At 47.5% G+C, this 14,894-nt stretch overlaps 2 protein-coding genes across 9 annotated transcripts in view; one reads left to right on the forward strand and one right to left on the reverse strand.

The window, feature by feature from the left end:
• The window catches only part of LOC119858098, a 38,208-nt gene extending 37,319 nt beyond the window's left edge, over positions 1-889 (reverse strand). The window contains exon 1 of one of the 6 annotated variants that reach the window (XM_038408046.2): positions 556-889. In XM_038408046.2, the coding sequence (XP_038263974.1) occupies positions 556-652 (97 nt within the window). In that variant the 5' untranslated portion in view covers positions 653-889. Of the gene's footprint in view, positions 1-231; positions 410-555 lie in introns of those variants that run through there. The other 5 variants (XM_043516605.1, XM_043516604.1, XM_043516606.1 and 2 more) reach the window with 5 other exon arrangements.
• Positions 1-14,894, forward strand: part of SRP54 (signal recognition particle 54) — a 43,576-nt gene that overhangs the window by 4,403 nt on the left and 24,279 nt on the right. The window contains exon 1 of one of the 3 annotated variants that reach the window (XM_038406858.1): positions 13,970-14,221. The exons of 1 other annotated variant lie outside the window; for it this stretch is intronic. The gene's annotated coding sequence lies outside the window, so the exon portion shown is untranslated. Of the gene's footprint in view, positions 1-13,969; positions 14,222-14,547; positions 14,574-14,894 lie in introns of those variants that run through there. One more of the 3 variants, XM_043516598.1, reaches the window with a different exon arrangement.

Here is a 14,894-nt window from a genome sequence, read left to right on the forward strand (position 1 = left end):
AGCCTAGTATAAATGTTGGGCTGGAAAGGACTTTGAGAAGTCACCAAGTCCACCCCGTGGATAACCCTAGCCGACCAAGCAACACTGGCTTTACAAGGGAAGCGTTTAGCCCACGGAGCTTCAGAGAAAAGCTTGAACCCGTGACCCTAGCGTACCCTAAAGGCTCAGAAACCCCACCACAAATAAGATCCCTACTTTTTTTTTTTTTACGTGTCTCAATTTTTAAGCTACAATTTTGGGGGGCCCAGGTGCGGTAGTTGAATCCTGGAGGCGGCCAACACCGGAGTTTCCGCAATCTAAGCGAGCCCTCCTTCACTCGATACTTAGAAGTGAGGGGCACACGTTAGTCAGGGGCGACACCTTCCGATGGCCGCGCTGAGCCGACCCAGGGGAGGAGCCGCGCGCAAGGGCAGAGCCGCCCGTTGACAAATCCCCGAGCCCAACGGGCGCGGCACGCGCAGCGCCTCAAACTCCCGGGGAAAGCCCAGCCCCCACGCGGTGCCTGAGGCTCGCTGAGGGCGGACAGGTGCCGCGGTCGGCGAATGCATCGCTTACTGGTCGTTCGCATCCAGTGCAGCAGGCGGGACCGGTCGCCTGCGCGCGCGCCGCTCAGCACAGCCAGCACCGCACTCCGCGCCCCGAGGAAATCCATCGCCCGCCCGCCCCCGGCCGCCCTAGCCTAGAGCAGCGCGCGACGGGCCGGGCTCGAATATACTGCGCCTGTGCAAGGAGGACCGAGAGCCCCGCCTCCCAGCGCTACACGTGTTTCATAATGCGCATGTGTAGGGAGTGGGCGGCCCTTCTCCCCAGTCTCAGGATGGAAACAGTACTGAAGCCGCCTCTCAGTGCGCAATGCGCATGTGTGGAGAAAGGCTCCTCCCTTTTTCTTTTAGAGGAGCAGCCGTGTTAGTCTGTATTCGCAAAAAGGAAAGGAGGACTTGTGGCACCTTAGAGACTAACACATTTATTAGAGCATAAGCTTTCGTGAGCTACAGCTCACTGCATCCGATGCATTTGGTGGAAAAAAGGATCTCCCCTCTGTTTTTTCCACCAAATGCATCCGATGAAGAGAGCTGTAGCTCACGAAAGCTTAGGCTCTAATAAATTTGTTAGTCTCTAAGGTGCCACAAGTCCTCCTTTCCCTTTTTCTTGGCTCTCCTCTTTTTTGTACGCCTGTCGGTAAGGAGGCGTTTTCCCCACCACTTCCTAGCCCTTGAAAACGCCTCTCCTTGCGCATGTGCAGCTACGAGCCTGCGTGTCCAGCCCGCCCACGCACAATCCCCGCCCTTTTCAGGGAGGAGTCATACGGCTGCTCTGTCCTCTCAGTGCGCAGGTGCAAAAAATCCCCACACCTCCCTCCCTACTGCTGGGGTGGGAGGGAGCATAGAGTCCTGCCTCTTAAGGTGGGCTGGTCCATGCCCGGCATCACTGAGAGCCCTCTCCCTGCCCAGGATCTCGCCTCTAACGCTGCCCCTGCCCCTATCCCGTCCACCTCCCGAGATGTTTTGGAAAGCGTAGGGGACAATTTCCTGGTGCAAGTGCTAGGGGAGCCAACTAGGGGGAGCGCTTTTCTTGACCTGCTGCTCACAAACCGGGTAGAATTAGTGGGGGAATCATAGAATCATAGAATATCAGGGTTGGAAGGGACCCCAGAAGGTCATCTAGTCCAACCCCCTGCTCAAAGCAGGATCAAGTCCCAGTTAAATCATCCCAGCTAGGGCTTTGTCAAGCCTGACCTTAAAAACCTCTAAGGAAGGAGATTCTACCACCTCCCTAGGTAACGCATTCCATTGTTTCACCACCCTCTTAGTGAAAAAGTTTTTCCTAATATCCAATCTAAACCTCCCCCATTGCAACTTGAGACCATTACTCCTCGTTCTGTCATCTGCTACCATTGAGAACAGTCTAGAGCCATCCTCTTTGAAACCCCCTTTCAGGTAGTTGAAAGCAGCTATCAAATCCCCCCTCATTCTTCTCTTCTCCAGACTAAACAATCCCAGCTCCCTCAGCCTCTCCTCATAAGTCATGTGCTCTAGACCCCTAATCATTTTCGTTGCCCTTCGTTGTACTCTTTCCAATTTATCCACATCCTTCCTGTAGTGTGGGGCCCAAAACTGGACACAGTACTCCAGATGAGGCCTCACCAGTGTCGAATAGAGGGGAACGATCACGTCCCTCGATCTGCTCGCTATGCCCCTACTTATACAACCCAAAATGCCATTGGCCTTCTTGGCAACAAGGGCACACTGCTGACTCATATCCAGCTTCTCGTCCACTGTCACCCCTAGGTCCTTTTCCACAGAACTGCTGCCGAGCCATTCGGTCCCTAGTCTGTAGCGGTGCATTGGATTCTTCCATCCTAAGTGCAGGACCCTGCATTTATCCTTATTGAACCTCATTAGATTTCTTTTGGCCCAATCCTCCAATTTGTCTAGGTCCTTCTGTATCCTATCCCTCCCCTCCAGCGTATCTACCACTCCTCCCAGTTTAGTATCATCCGCAAATTTGCTGAGAGTGCAATCCACACCATCCTCCAGATCATTTATGAAGATATTGAACAAAACGGGCCCCAGGACCGACCCCTGGGGCACTCCACTTGACACCGGCTGCCAACTAGACATGGAGCCATTGATCACTACCCGTTGAGCCCGACAATCTAGCCAGCTTTCTACCCACCTTATAGTGCATTCATCCAGCCCATACTTCCTTAACTTGCTGACAAGAATGCTGTGGGAGACCGTGTCAAAAGCTTTGCTAAAGTCAAGAAACAATACATCCACTGCTTTCCCTTCATCCACAGAACCAGTAATCTCATCATAAAAGGCGATTAGATTAGTCAGGCATGACCTTCCCTTGGTGAATCCATGCTGACTGTTCCTGATCACTTTCCTCTCCTCTAAGTGCTTCAGGATTGATTCTTTGAGGACCTGCTCCATGATTTTTCCAGGGACTGAGGTGAGGCTGACCGGCCTGTAGTTCCCAGGATCCTCCTTCTTCCCTTTTTTAAAGATGGGCACTACATTAGCCTTTTTCCAGTCATCCGGGACTTCCCCCGTTCGCCACGAGTTTTCAAAGATAATGGCTAAGGGCTCTGCAATCACAGCCGCCAATTCCTTCAGCACTCTCGGATGCAATTCGTCCGGCCCCATGGACTTGTGCACGTCCAGCTTTTCTAAATAGTCCCTAACCACCTCTATCTCTACAGAGGGCTGGCCATCTCTTCCCCATTTTGTGTTGCCCAGCACAGCAGTCTGGGAGCTGACCTTGTTAGTGAAAACAGAGGCAAAAAAGCATTGAGTACATTAGCTTTTTCCACATCCTCTGTCACTAGCTTGCCTCCCTCATTCAGTAAGGGGCCCACACTTTCCTTGGCTTTCTTCTTGTTGCCAACATACCTGAAGAAACCCTTCTTGTTACTCTTGACATCTCTTGCTAGCTGCAGCTCCAGGTGCGATTTGGCCCTCCTGATATCTTTCCTACATGCCCGAGCAATATTTTTATACTCTTCCCTGGTCATATGTCCAAGCTTCCACTTCTTGTAAGCTTCTTTTTTATGTTTAAGATCCGCTAGGATTTCACCATTAAGCCAAGCTGGTCGCCTGCCATATTTACTATTCTTTCGACTCATCGGGATGGTTTGTCCCTGTAACCTCAACAGGGATTCCTTGAAATACAGCCAGCTCTCCTGGACTCCCTTCCCTTTCATGTTAGTCCCCCAGGGGATCCTGGCCATCTGTTCCCTGAGGGAGTCAAAGTCTGCTTTCCTGAAGTCCAGGGTCCGTATCCTGCTGCTTACCTTTCTTCCCTGCGTCAGGATCCTGAACTCAACCAACTCATGGTCACTGCCTCCCAGATTCCCATCCACTTTTGCTTCCCCCACTAATTCTACCCGGTTTGTGAGCAGCAGGTCAAGAAAAGCGCTCCCCCTAGTTGGCTCCCCTAGCACTTGCACCAGGAAATTGTCCCCTACGCTTTCCAAAAACTTCCTGGATTGTCTATGCACCGCTGTATTGCTCTCCCAGCAGATATCAGGAAAATTAAAAGTCACCCATGAGAATCAGGGCATGCGATCTAGTAGCTTCCGTGAGTTGCCGGAAGAAAGCCTCATCCACCTCATCCCCCTGGTCCGGTGGTCTATAGCAGACTCCCACCATGACATCACTCTTGTTGCACACACTTCTAAACTTAATCCAGAGACACTCAGGTTTTTCCACAGTTTCGTACCGGAGCTCTGAGCAGTCATACTGCTCCCTTACATACAGTGCTACTCCCCCACCTTTTCTGCCCTGCCTGTCCTTCCTGAACAGTTTATAACCATCCATGACTGTACTCCAGTCATGTGAGTTATCCCACCAAGTCTCTGTTATTCCAATCACGTCATAATTCCTTGACATCACCAGGACCTCCAGTTCTCCCTGCTTGTTTCCAAGGCTTTGTGCATTTGTATATAAGCACTTGAGATAACCTGTTGATCGCCCCTCATTCCCAGTATGAGGCAGGAGCCCTCTCCTCACAGACCTTCCTGCCTGTGCTTCCTCCCGGTATCCCGCTTTCCCACTTACCTCAGGGCTTTGGTCTCCTTCCCCCGGTGAACCTAGTTTAAAGCCCTCCTCACTAGGTTAGCCAGCCTGCTGGCAAAGATGTTCTTCCCTCTCTTCGTAAGATGGAGCCCGTCTCTGCCCAGCACTCCTCCTTCATGGAACACCATCCCATGGTCAAAGAATCCAAAGCCTTCTCTCCGACACCACCTGCGTAGCCATTCGTTGACCTCCACGATTCGACGGTCCCTACCCAGGCCTTTTCCTTCCACGGGGAGGATGGACGAGAACACCACTTGCGCCTCCAACTCCTTTATCCTTCTTCCCAGAGCCACGTAGTCCGCAGTGATCCGCTCAAGGTCATTCTTGGCAGTATCATTGGTGCCCACGTGGAGAAGCAGGAAGGGGTAGCGATCCGAGGGCTTGATGAGTCTCGGCAGTCTCTCCGTCACATCACGAATCTTAGCCCCTGGCAAGCAGCAGACTTCTCGGTTTTCCCGGTCAGGGCGGCAGATAGATGACTCAGTCCCCCGGAGGAGAGAGTCCCCGACCACCACCACCCGCCTTCTCCTCTTGGGAGTGGTGGTCGTGGAACCTCCAACCTCAGGACATCGCATCTCATGCCTCCCAACCAGCGGAGTCTCCTTCCGCTTTCTCCCCCCAGACGTATCATCTGGTCCACTCTCCGCATTGGTACCTGTGGAGAGAACATGAAAGCGGTTAGTTACCTGTGTCTGTGTTACTGGAACCCGGACATTCCGCTTACCTCTTCTGGAGGTCACATGTTGCCAAGCTTCTTCACTGGCCTCTTGGCTCCTCTGTGCAACCTGCTCTACATCTTTAGAGCTTTGTGCCCCTAGAAGGCTATCCTGAGTTTGGTCCAGAAAATCCTCAGTCTCTCGTATACAACGCAGGGTCGTTACCTGTTGCTCCAGACCTTCAATCTTCTCTTCCAATATGGAGACCAGCTTGCACTTTGTACAGAAAGTACAAAAGCAAAAGTGGATGGGAATCTGGGAGGCAGTGACCATGAGTTGGTTGAGTTCAGGATCCTGACGCAGGGAAGAAAGGTAAGCAGCAGGATACGGACCCTGGACTTCAGGAAAGCAGACTTTGACTCCCTCAGGGAACAGATGGCCAGGATCCCCTGGGGGACTAACATGAAAGGGAAGGGAGTCCAGGAGAGCTGGCTGTATTTCAAGGAATCCCTGTTGAGGTTACAGGGACAAACCATCCCGATGAGTCGAAAGAATAGTAAATATGGCAGGCGACCAGCTTGGCTTAATGGTGAAATCCTAGCGGATCTTAAACATAAAAAAGAAGCTTACAAGAAGTGGAAGGTTGGACATATGACCAGGGAAGAGTATAAAAATATTGCTCGGGCATGTAGGAAAGATATCAGGAGGGCCAAATCGCACCTGGAGCTGCAGCTAGCAAGAGATGTCAAGAGTAACAAGAAGGGTTTCTTCAGGTATGTTGGCAACAAGAAGAAAGCCAAGGAAAGTGTGGGCCCCTTACTGAATGAGGGAGGCAAGCTAGTGACAGAGGATGTGGAAAAAGCTAATGTACTCAATGCTTTTTTTGCCTCTGTTTTCACTAACAAGGTCAGCTCCCAGACTGCTGTGCTGGGCATCACAAAATGGGGAAGAGATGGCCAGCCCTCTGTAGAGATAGAGGTGGTTAGGGACTATTTAGAAAAGCTGGACGTGCACAAGTCCATGGGGCCGGACGAATTGCATCCGAGAGTGCTGAGGGAATTGGCGGCTGTGATTGCAGAGCCCTTGGCCATTATCTTTGAAAACTCGTGGCGAACGGGGGAAGTCCCGGATGACTGGAAAAAGGCTAATGTAGTGCCCATCTTTAAAAAAGGGAAGAAGGAGGATCCTGGGAACTACAGGCCGGTCAGCCTCACCTCAGTCCCTGGAAAAATCATGGAGCAGGTCCTCAAAGAATCAATCCTGAAGCACTTAGAGGAGAGGAAAGTGATCAGGAACAGTCAGCATGGATTCACCAAGGGAAGGTCATGCCTGACTAATCTAATCGCCTTTTATGATGAGATTACTGGTTCTGTGGATGAAGGGAAAGCAGTGGATGTATTGTTTCTTGACTTTAGCAAAGCTTTTGACACGGTCTCCCACAGCATTCTTGTCAGCAAGTTAAGGAAGTATGGGCTGGATGAATGCACTATAAGGTGGGTAGAAAGCTGGCTAGATTGTCGGGCTCAACGGGTAGTGATCAATGGCTCCATGTCTAGTTGGCAGCCGGTGTCAAGTGGAGTGCCCCAGGGGTCGGTCCTGGGGCCCGTTTTGTTCAATATCTTCATAAATGATCTGGAGGATGGTGTGGATTGCACTCTCAGCAAATTTGCGGATGATACTAAACTGGGAGGAGTGGTAGATACGCTGGAGGGGAGGGATAGGATACAGAAGGACCTAGACAAATTGGAGGATTGGGCCAAAAGAAATCTAATGAGGTTCAATAAGGATAAGTGCAGGGTCCTGCACTTAGGATGGAAGAATCCAATGCACCGCTACAGACTAGGGACCGAATGGCTCGGCAGCAGTTCTGCGGAAAAGGACCTAGGGGTGACAGTGGACGAGAAGCTGGATATGAGTCAGCAGTGTGCCCTTGTTGCCAAGAAGGCCAATGGCATTTTGGGATGTATAAGTAGGGGCATAGCGAGCAGATCGAGGGACGTGATCGTTCCCCTCTATTCGACACTGGTGAGGCCTCATCTGGAGTACTGTGTCCAGTTTTGGGCCCCACACTACAAGAAGGATGTGGATAAATTGGAAAGAGTACAGCGAAGGGCAACAAAAATGATTAGGGGTCTAGAGCACATGACTTATGAGGAGAGGCTGAGGGAGCTGGGATTGTTTAGTCTGCAGAAGAGAAGAATGAGGGGGGATTTGATAGCTGCTTTCAACTACCTGAAAGGGGGTTTCAAAGAGGATGGCTCTAGACTGTTCTCAATGGTAGCAGATGACAGAACGAGGAGTAATGGTCTCAAGTTGCAATGGGGGAGGTTTAGATTGGATATTAGGAAAAACTTTTTCACTAAGAGGGTGGTGAAACACTGGAATGCGTTACCTAGGGAGGTGGTAGAATCTCCTTCCTTAGAGGTTTTTAAGGTCAGGCTTGACAAAGCCCTGGCTAGGATGATTTAACTGGGACTTGGTCCTGCTATGAGCAGGGGGTTGGACTAGATGACCTTCTGGGGTCCCTTCCAACCCTGATATTCTATGATTCTATGATTCTATGTTATTGCCGTCCCTGGGGCTCTCTCCTTCCCTTTTCCAATAGATGATCCCCAGGGAGCGGCCTTTGTGTTTACCTGTCCTGACCCACCAGGGGCTGCTATCCTCCCCCCGCCGCCCCCTATCGCCCCAGGGTTCGAGGCGGGCCTAGTGGCGCCAACCCATCAGGAGTCCCCCATCGGGGGTTCGCACCCTGTCTGCCTGTCTCGGTGGGCCACGGGGCTGTACCAAGGGCCCCGTCGGGGAATAACCAGGAGACCATAACCCCACCCCACCCCATGCGCTGCAAGAGGAGTTGCAGGAGTTTTTAGACGATGTCCCGCCACAAAGTACAGCTTGCTCTCCAGCGATGGGGGGGACTTTCATCAAATCCTCCGGACCGCAAGGGCCCTCATGGGGGAGGGTAAAAGGACCGGGAGGCGGGTCCGCCTCTTCCGTGACTCCTTACTCATCTACAGGGTAAGTCACGGACTGCTGCGCGGCCCGTCGGGAGCCGCGAGTGTCCCTGCCAGTGAGGATCCCCCCCAGCCCTCCTCATGGCACCTCTTACCATCACAACGTTGAACACCCGTGGCTGAAAAAAAAAAAAAAAAGGTGGGCTGTTCCTCTCGCTGGTACGCTGTGAATTATGCTGCTCTGGAGTTTCAAACAAGCCCTTTAGGGATGGATCGCCACAAAGAGAAGAAGGCTCACTCCTGTGAAAGCAGAGATCATCTTTCTACAGGAAACCCATCTTAATGACTTGGGGGCAAGGAGATCCTGGAGGGAGTACATGGGGGAAGGGGTGTTTAACAATTTCCTTGGGGGCAGCCAAGGGCATAGCACAGGGTTCTCAAACTGGGGGGCAGGACTCCACAAGGTTATTACATGGGGGGGTTCACAAGCTGTCAGCCTTTACCCCAAACCCCCCCTTTGCATCCACCATTTATAATGGTATTAAATATTAAGTGTTTTTAATTTATAAGGGGGGGGAGTAGCACTTAGAGGCGTGCTATGTAAAAAAGGTCACCAGTACAAAAATTTGAGAACCACTAGCATAGCAACATCATTTCACAAAATGACATGCATCTGATGAAGTGAGCTGTAGCTCACGAAAGCTTATGCTCAAATAAATTTGTTAGTCTCTAAGGTGCCACAAGTACTCCTTTTCATTTCACAAAAGACTCAATTTACAAATTCTAGATGTTGATGAGGAAGGAAGATTTTTGCTGGTGAAGGCTAAGATCTTTAACTCTGTATATACTATAATTAGTATATATGCAGCAGCGGTGAAAGTAATTTACTTATCGGTATGCTGGAGTCCTGAGCAGGGACGTGGTCTCAACTGAAAGAGGCAGGGCCTTTCAATCTTGAAAGGCCCCCTGGGGCTCTGTCTGAGAGCCCCAGGGCCTTTAAATCACCCCACAGCTATCAGCTGCAGAGGCAGCTCAGGGGTGAATTAGAGGGGTGTGGGGTCTGGCCACTGCAGAGCTCCAGGTCCGTTCAATCACCGTGGGAGCCCTGCTGCCACTACCCCGGGGACGGCAGGGCTCCAGCGGTGCTTTAAAGGGCCCAGGGCCCCCTGCAGTGGCAGGAGAACCGGGCCCTTTAAATCCCTGGCATTTGGGCTCCGGCGGTGATTTAAAGGGCCAGGGGCTACCTGCAGCGGCCCTTTAAATCACCGCCGGGGAATCCAGTCCAGTCTGGCACGGTGTACTGGCTAACTTTCACCTCTGATATGTAGACAAAGATCCAAGTTTTTTTCCAAATTAATTAATATCCCCCTAGTATCAATCATCATAGCAGGTGATTTTAATGCAGTGTTAAACCCTTCTTCAGACAAGTCAGGCTGGCACCAGCATACTTAATCACATGCTAGAAACACTATAAAAGATTATATAGAAGAATTGGGGTTAAAAGATATATGGCCATTGCAGAATCCTACCATAAAAGAGTTTACTTCTCCCCCTTCCCCCATATTTTACATATTCACAAATAGATTTCTTACTGATGTCTATGAATCTGGTGGACTCCATGCTTAATAATGAAATCAAGTCTATGATGATGTCTGTTCATACACCAGTGATACTCCAATTTATCCCTCCCAAGGCAAAATTTGAATTGTAAAGGTGGAGATTGAAAGCTCTTTTAAAGATAAACATTTTCAGAATTATGTCACAGCAGAAAGTCTTGCATAATGACAGGTTTCAGAGTAGCAGCCGTGTTAGTCTGTATTCACAAAAAGAAAAGGAGTACTTGTGGCACCTTAGCGAGAAGTGAGCTATAGCTCACGAAAGCTTATGCTCTAATAAATTTGTTAGTCTCTAAGGTGCCACAAGTACTCCTTTTCTTTTAGCAGAAAGTCTGTTTTTCTTCTAAACAAATGACACACGTGAAATATCCTAGTCCACCCAATGGGATACGCTGAATGCTTTTTTTAGGAGAGGATTGTTTCCTACTCAGTGGGTAGGGAGAAAGCGAGGCAGACTCTGCTCCTGAAATTAACTGAACAACTCCAAGCTACAAAATTAGAATGTGCAAACTATGCCCCCCAAGAAAGTTTTAACAAATTAAGTATCTTCACTATGAAGCAAATAGACTGACTTCAACACAAACCAAATTTATTCTTTTTAGACTCAAACACACTGGAAGTGGGGAAGAGAGCAGGGAATTCTTGCTTACATATTGAGAGAGATTAAACATTCTGAACAGTATTACTTAAATCAGAACAAGGGCAGGTGATTAATGAGCAATTTTTTAAAATTCTACCGGGCTCTTTACAATAACAATTCACAACCTGACCCAGAAGACCTGAATAATAATATTCAAACTCTTAACCTCCCACAAATCTCAGAAAAGCAGCAGGCCAAGCTGGCTTTTCCTTTGTAATCAGAGGAAATAATCTAGGCCATGAAGGAAACAAGTCAGGGCAAGACCTGACCCTGATGCTGATGACCTATCAGTGGAATTCTATCAAACTTCCAAAGAAATTCTAAGCGGTTATATATTTGCAAAGATGTCTTAAAAAAAAAAAAAAGATATGTTACCTTCTACTATGAGGGAAGCCCTTATTACCATACTAATTATACCAAGTGAGAATGCACAAAAGCTTAACAGCTATAGACACATCTTTCATTAATATTAATAAAAGTACTTTTAAAAAAAATGGCTAAAAAGCTTGAAAAAGTGAGTGATATGGTTAACCCCAGTCAGCTGGGATTTATTAAAAAAAGTTAATGTTATAGTATTCCACCACCACTCTAGAAATTCCCATGTAATCATTTCATTTGATGCAGAGAAAGCCTTTGACAGAATGAACTGGCAAAATCTGTTTCTTACCCGGGATAAATTTGGGTTGGGAAAATCCTTTATTTCATGGAAAAACTGTTATTTTCTAATCCAAACTCTTGTAGCCTATCAAATAACACAACATCCTCCTCCCTAGATCTGTTTTAGGGAAGTAGACAGGGATGCCCCCTCTTCCCCTCCTGTTCAATCTGGCATTAGAACCGCTTAAAAATACTAAGGTATTCAACGGCTCAAATCAGAGACTGAGGAGACAAAAATCCTTCTATATGCAGACAATGTCCTTTCCTCCTGTTTATTAAAAATCCAGCTCAATCCATTCCTAATATCCAACAAACAATAGGTAACTTTGATATATCCTTTGGCTTTGAGATAAATTGGGATAAGTCAGAAGCAATGAAGAGCTCATTGGCTCTAGTTGGAAGAGCACCTTAGATCTCACACCAAAGACACTGCTTGTAGCTAATCCTATTATATATCTAAAGATTTATCAATGAAAAAGAAAATGAGTTATTTAAGAGGTTAAAGCAGGTGTAAACACATACACAAATGAGTTGCAATCAAGTTTCAAAAGCTAATAGAAGCTTCTATAATAAGTAAGCTCTATGTGTTTCAGAGTAGCAGCTGTGTTAGTCTGTATTTGCATAAAAGAAAAGGAGTACTTGTGGCACCTTAGAGACTAACAAATTTATTTGAGCATAAGCTTTCGTGAGTTACAGCTCACTTCCGCATCCAATGAAGTGAGCTGTAGCTCACGAAAGCTTATGCATACGATGAAGTGAGCTGTAGCTCACGAAAGCTTATGCTCAAATAAATGTGTTAGTCTCTAAGGAGTCACAAGTACTCCTTTTCTTCACACTAATTAATGTCTCTCTCCTGTTGGATGTTTTACACAGTTACAGAGACATACAATACAAATGCTTAAATATTACCTTACAATATGGGATATAGATGTTGTAAAAGAGATTAATGCATGCAGTAACTCATAAGTATTCAATAAAGTCTAAACACATTCTTATAATCCTAATACCTATTTTAACAATACTAACACACAAATGAGCCAGAGTGATTCCAGCTGTATTTGTCAGTATTCAGGTGAGACATGGGGACTTTGCCGTGAGCTGGTACCTTGTCTTCCAGCATCACAATGAATGTTCTTCCTAGGATAATTTTTATTCTGAATTCCCTTCCTGTCGATATTCTTCCCTTTTAGTTTACTAAAATTGACAATATGTTCAGGCCCTTCTTGTGGGGTGCTAGCAACAATCTCCTTAAAGCTCCCTATCGAAACAGGTGGTTTTAGATTTCCCAACTTTAAACTTTAGCATCAGGCAATAATTCTTAACCAAGCAGTAAAGTGGCTCATTCTCTCATGCTGCTGAGCCCCAAATTGGCTCCAGCTAAAGGCAGAATTGGTTGCTTCTTTTCCTGTTTCATTGCGCTGCACTCTGATTACTACTGATTCCCTAAAGAACAATTACCAACTATTGTGGCAGCCAGAAATACTTGGTGTACTATGTCTATTAAATTTAAAAATCACTCATTTCTACATATCAAGGCCTCTATCTGTGGTAATTTGAAACTCTGTATAGTAGGCAACCCCATCATTTGTCCAGGCTAGATTAGGAAAGGGATTTTGACCATCAGTCAATTTATTGAAAATAATATCTTCCTCCTTTTTCCAAAATTAAATGAAAGGTTCAAGCTAGAGACTAAGAAGGAGTGGAAATATATCCAATGTTAACATGCCATATCCCACCTATTTAGCCTCAATGCCTGTGCTACCCCGACCCACCTGAACTCCTTTTATTTCTCCAAATATTACCAACTGCCAAAACCTATGGCAACACTATATGCAGACTTGGCCAGCAAATTTGAATTAAACACAGATTCCCTAAAAAAGAATTAGGAGGAAGAACTAGGCCAATTATTTTCTGCTAACCAATGGAAACACATTTTAACCTGTGCTCTGAACTGTTCCTTGGATTTTCGTTGAAGATTAATCCATCAAAAAATTATATGGAGAATGCACTGGACCGCTCTCTGACTGTTCAAAACACATGCTGCTAAATCAGACAAATGTATGATTCATCTTGTGCTAATTTAACCCACATGCTCTGGATACCCTAAAACCCCTATATCCGTATGTTTTGGGCAGAGCTTCATCGCAGAGTAAATTTCTCCCTAACAAATAAAATTGTGTTACAAGCTAAACATGTAATTTTAAACCTAATGGATGTTAACTGGAAGCCAAACAAATTTGGAAAACTTTTGCTCAACAGAGCAATAATTGCTAACAGATTAGGACTACAACAATTCAGAGTGGTAGCCATGTTACTCTGTATCAGCAAAAATAAGGAGTCCTCCTTATTTTTACTACAAAAATAGAAATCCAAATAGAGCCCAACAACTGAAGACCGGAGCATAGACATTGTAGGCTTGACCGCCCTGGAAAGAACAGTATATCATCACAGAAATATACAAAGAAAAATCCTTAGAATATGGGAAACTTTTCTGGAACTATCTGAATGATCCTATTAAATACATCCCTCAGCCAATCCCTCCTCTCTACCCACTTCCTTCCTTCCCCATCTCTATCCCCCCTCCTCCGATTTTTGCCTCTGCTCTTTATCTTTTTTGAACTAGCTGGATTTCTAAAAACAAAAGTGGTTTCTGCCTAAACTTCTGTAATGCCAAATAACTGATTTGCTTTGTAACCAGTCGTATATAGCATTAAATGTTTCAGGTATAGCTAGGGTGAGGTAGCAAAGGGTTAATATATTATGAGAGGTTTAAGCATCGTTTGTTATGTTCGTTTTTCTTTATAGATATTTTAAAAGGTTAATAAAAAAAGAAAATGTTTCGGCCCATTAGCCTGTCGCTAGGAGCGGGACTTTTCAGCTCCACCTTAAAGCGGACAGGCTCAGCTGGCTTGACCCGGAAACGGAAGTGGTTGCCCCGAGACGTGGGGGGATTGAGTGGTGAGGTGACGTTTCCCTGGCTGAGTGGCGGCGCTGGTGCTCGCTGTGTTGTGAGTCCCCGCAGCAAGGGGCAGACGGGGTGAGGGAGAGGAGCGTGGCCCCCGCGGGCCCGGTCTGCACCGCGGCCTCTGGGCCCACCGCCTCCCGCGGGACCGCTCTGGTGAGTCCCGGGCACGGGCCCGTTCTCATCCCCGAGCGCAGGTTCTCTCTGCGGTACCTCTCCCCGGCGCCGCCCGGCTGTCGGCCTCTCACCGCGCTCCCAGCGGCGGGGCCCTGCCGGTGAGCTCCCGTCTGCCCCTGGCCCGCACTGTCCAGCCGGGGGAAGTCTCAAGCGGAGACTGAGGCGGGGTGTCGCCACCGGGGGAGGTGGTTCCGGCCCATCCCCGTAGCTCTAGAGCCGCGCTCTCGTTCTTAAGCGGTTTCTGCTCCAAAGAGCCACCCAGATTGGGGCGGGTGGGTGTCTGGCCTCTGCTTCTAGCAAAAATCCGGACCGTCACCTGTTGTAACGGCAGGTCTGAAGGTTGGGTATAAACATTATTTTTTGTGTTGCTGGTGTTCCAGACTAAATGTGGCTTTATTGTATTATGCGAAATAATTTCTAGTTGGCCACTGATTTGTTCCTAACACCCTGCATGACTACTTATGTTTGCCGTTCTGCATTTTAAAATATTAACACGTTCTTTTAGCAGTACCAAATATTTCTCATTAACCGTACAACTTCAAATTGCATTATGTATTTCTACAGAAAACAAAGCAGCAGAGAAGACTCCATAAATACCACCTTAAATAGATAAACATATCCCATCTCAAAGTAGATTGCATTCCATAGGCTA

This window comes from Dermochelys coriacea, chromosome 6, assembly GCF_009764565.3.
Source record: "Dermochelys coriacea isolate rDerCor1 chromosome 6, rDerCor1.pri.v4, whole genome shotgun sequence".
NCBI classification, from domain to species: domain Eukaryota; kingdom Metazoa; phylum Chordata; order Testudines; family Dermochelyidae; genus Dermochelys; species Dermochelys coriacea.